A 3,546-nucleotide genomic window follows, 5' to 3' on the forward strand; every position below is an offset into this window, starting at 1 on the left:
GGAAGCGAATTTTGCAGCACACGGATTGGCCAAGGCAACTACCAAAGCTGGTGCAGAATTTGTTTGGATGGAAGAGATTTTCCCATGTATTTTTGATATTGTCTCTTTAGAGCTTTCTGCTCTTTAATCTAGAGTGATGAGCTCTAGGTGTTATTTTTTATCAACGATAACTGATCAGTAATTTTCTCAAAAAAAACAAAACAAAATCCGCTTCATTTTTAGAGTGATACAAAAAAAATTAATTAGAAAAAACTTCTATCGTTACCCATTCTCGATAGTTCAATGGATGATGCATCTCATCCAAAAGTTTAAGGAGGTCGCCGGTGGAGCCCCCAAACCAAAGTGGACTAAAAAAAGAATCCCCAAATTTGTATGACATGTTAAATGTTATAATTAAAAAAATAATAATAATAATAAACAAATGCTAGTGCCTCTAATGTGCATTGATGTTTAATTAAAGCTAAACTTACTTTTCACTTATTAAATATTTGCTGATTCACCCTTCGACTAAAATGCTGAACCACCATTTGTGTCTTACATGACAATAAGGAAAAAAAAAAATCATTGGATATTGTAGATCTCTAAAGAAGACATTGTAGATCCTTAAATAAACAAATTTAGTTTGTAGAGTTATTAGGGAACATGTTCATATCTTCGTTTGGTGAAATAGAACCGAATCATTTTGTGGTCTAGATTTGATTTTACAGTATCTAACGGTATATACACATATTAATCACTAATTTTTTTTTTCTTAGTATTTTTACCATTAACATAAAGTCACATAAATTTGTAAAAAAAAGGTAGTTAATATAATTGTAACATGTTGTCTTAGACCTTTAATGATTGTCCTCGATGGATGGTAGTGATAGAGGTTTTGGGTGTTGTGGGTGCAATACAAATATGAACTTAAGCTAACCAATATTTCTTGAGTCGTGATTCAGAGCACACGGCCTGCTTAGCACGCCGTGCAGGAAATTTTTTTTTTAATATTTTAATGCAAAAAAAAAAAAAAAATTACTTCACCCATATTTCTTTATTCAGAGATGCAATTAGAATATCATTTTGCTTGCTTTTCTCTTTGAAGTTAGAAATAGTCAAAGTGGTGCTATTATTATGATAATGGAAAGGAACCTGCTTAAGATTTCTTTGATTATAGTATTAGTGGAAACTATCTGGATGTTGATTATGAAAATCGTATAATGAGATTCTTTATTTGATTGGGGATTAGAGTTGGGGCTTTTAAATAAGTAATACAGTCGTTTACAATTGGATGGTCCCAATAATAAACAACTCTTTTTTTTTTTTCTTTTCTTATAAGATTGGACCATTAGTGATATTGACAAATTAATCTCATTTATTTAGTCTTGAGAATCTATGATTTTTTGGTTGAGTGATATGTTTTCACATATGTGAGATTATGGTTGTTTAAGTTCCGTTGAGATATGATAATATAAGTTAACCATAACTTGATTAATGTAATTAAACGAATTCGATCCTTCAACCATAATTCGCTAACTCGTATTGAGTTTGTGTTAGGTTTTGCAAGTCTTGCAAAAAATTGCTAACACCAAATGTTGCGTGTTAGATTCGGGTTGTGTTGAAACATGAGAATAAAACTATATAAAACAATCACAACTGAACTATTTATTAAATGTGTCATACTTCTTAACCATAACCTATTAATTTCATGTTAAATTGTGTTGAATTCGTGAGTCGTGTAAAAAAATTGTCAATTAAGAGCGGAAATGGAGAAACCGATATTGGGCTGTTTGGGATCTGCTGTGGTGGTCACCTTTTAGCCCCGTTAACGTACGTGCCACAGGCCCATAAATGAATCGCTTATTCAAAAGCCCATCTATTTGCCATAAGTCACGAAGTTGCATTTAAACGACGTCGTCTTCGTCCACAATTCCAAGAACCCAAGCCATTCCCGCCAAAGAACCAAAAGAAAACTTTCTCTCTTCGATTCTTCTAACCCTTTGGGGCTCCGAGTTTCCATTTTTTTTTTCCCGGTCAATTTGGTTGGCTCTCAGATCATTGACTGTGACAATGGCGAATATGAAGCGCTGGATCGTGACCTACACAAAGCACACGAAGCAGAAGCGCAAAGTTTACCAGGACGGTTTCTTAGAGCTCGACATCTCTACCAACAAGGTTTTTTTTTTTTTTTTGAATTCTTTAATTATCAGATTTGACGAGAATTTTGACTTGGATTTTAGCGCAAAATTTTTGAGCTCAAATGATTTGAGTTTTATGGAAATGAGTGTAAACCGTGTAATCAATGTGCGTATAAACTTTGAAAATGCGGCTGTTCATTTTCTGGACCGAAATCGAAGATCTGAAACTGCATTTATCTTGTATTTCTATGGCTTTGCTAAAGAGTTATGTTTTGTGTTTTTCTTGAAAATTTTGGTGGAGTTATTGAGCGCTTTAAATATTTGCATGAAGCAGAAAGATTGCTGGTTTGGATAACTCTAAGGTGGAGTTCTTATTCTTAAGATTCTAAGCATTATTTTTTTAATTAAATCAAGTTAAATCATTAATTATCCTAAAAAATTAATATGTTTAAAAAGAATAATTTTAGTTATTTAAGCTTTCTTCCTGTGACCTCAAAATATATCTTGTGAAGGCCAACATATAGAATATGTAATTGAAATTGGATACAAATTATAGAGAATGTTCGAATTTAGGATCTATAGCATGTTAAATTAAGACTTATTCCAAAAATTTAAACTTATGAAAAATAATAAACTTAATTATTTAATTAATATTTATACAAATCACTCAGATTTTGTCACCTCAGAATGCAATTTAGTGAGTGGGTACAATGAATTAAAGAAAAATTAAGAATCTTCCAGAGGTGATAAATGCTGAGATGGGCAAAATCTGAACCAGTTGATTTAGAAATAATGAATAATGGCTAAGATTTGAAGAATTCCACCTTGGATTTACCTTAGAAAATCTGGAGGACACTAATCAGAGGGGTTTTTTTTTTTTTTTGGGTCCTCTGTTGCTTACTCTGTGAATTGGTGCACACAGATCATACTCTATGATGATTGCGAGAGGCTCTTGGAATGCAGGATCGCGAAGAAGGATGAAGTAGTTAGCTCTGGTGAAACACTGACATTCAATGCTTATCTTGTTGATGTGGGTGATCCTGAGGGAGATCATAAGCCTCTATCTGATTTGAATTCACAAGGAAGTGATAAGAAAATCACTGAGAAACCCGGTTTGCTGAAAAGACAAAAGTTCAGGAATCATTCGGTTTCTTTTGGTATTGGTATTGCCATAACAGTTTCTTCCTTAAGGGTTTCTTATTTTTTGCTTAAGAACCTTTTTTAGTGCATTTTTGGTGTTCTTTTCTCTTTTATTTTATTATTTTTTTCTTTTTGTTCAGAAGATAGAAAGAATGATGTGGAGAAGAATAAAGCACGACCAACTTTGAGCCCTTCGCATAAAATTATCAGAGGTTAGCATATTGACTCACATAAACATGATCATTAATTTAAAACAGCATTTGATGTCTGCGTTTGTCATAATTCCTAG

At 32.6% G+C, this 3,546-nt stretch overlaps 1 protein-coding gene across 1 annotated transcript in view; it reads left to right on the forward strand.

Annotated features, from left to right (window-relative positions):
* The first annotated feature begins 1,947 nt into the window (after positions 1-1,947).
* Positions 1,948-3,546, forward strand: part of LOC132174406 (uncharacterized) — a 5,932-nt gene continuing 4,333 nt past the window's right edge. Inside the window, exons 1-3 of the mRNA XM_059586066.1 lie at positions 1,948-2,154; positions 3,040-3,280; positions 3,398-3,469. Coding sequence (XP_059442049.1) covers positions 2,050-2,154; positions 3,040-3,280; positions 3,398-3,469 — 418 coding nt within the window. The 5' untranslated portion in view covers positions 1,948-2,049. The remainder of the gene's footprint in view (positions 2,155-3,039; positions 3,281-3,397; positions 3,470-3,546) is intronic.

Source organism: Corylus avellana, chromosome ca3 (genome assembly GCF_901000735.1).
Source record: "Corylus avellana chromosome ca3, CavTom2PMs-1.0".
NCBI lineage: Eukaryota > Viridiplantae > Streptophyta > Magnoliopsida > Fagales > Betulaceae > Corylus > Corylus avellana.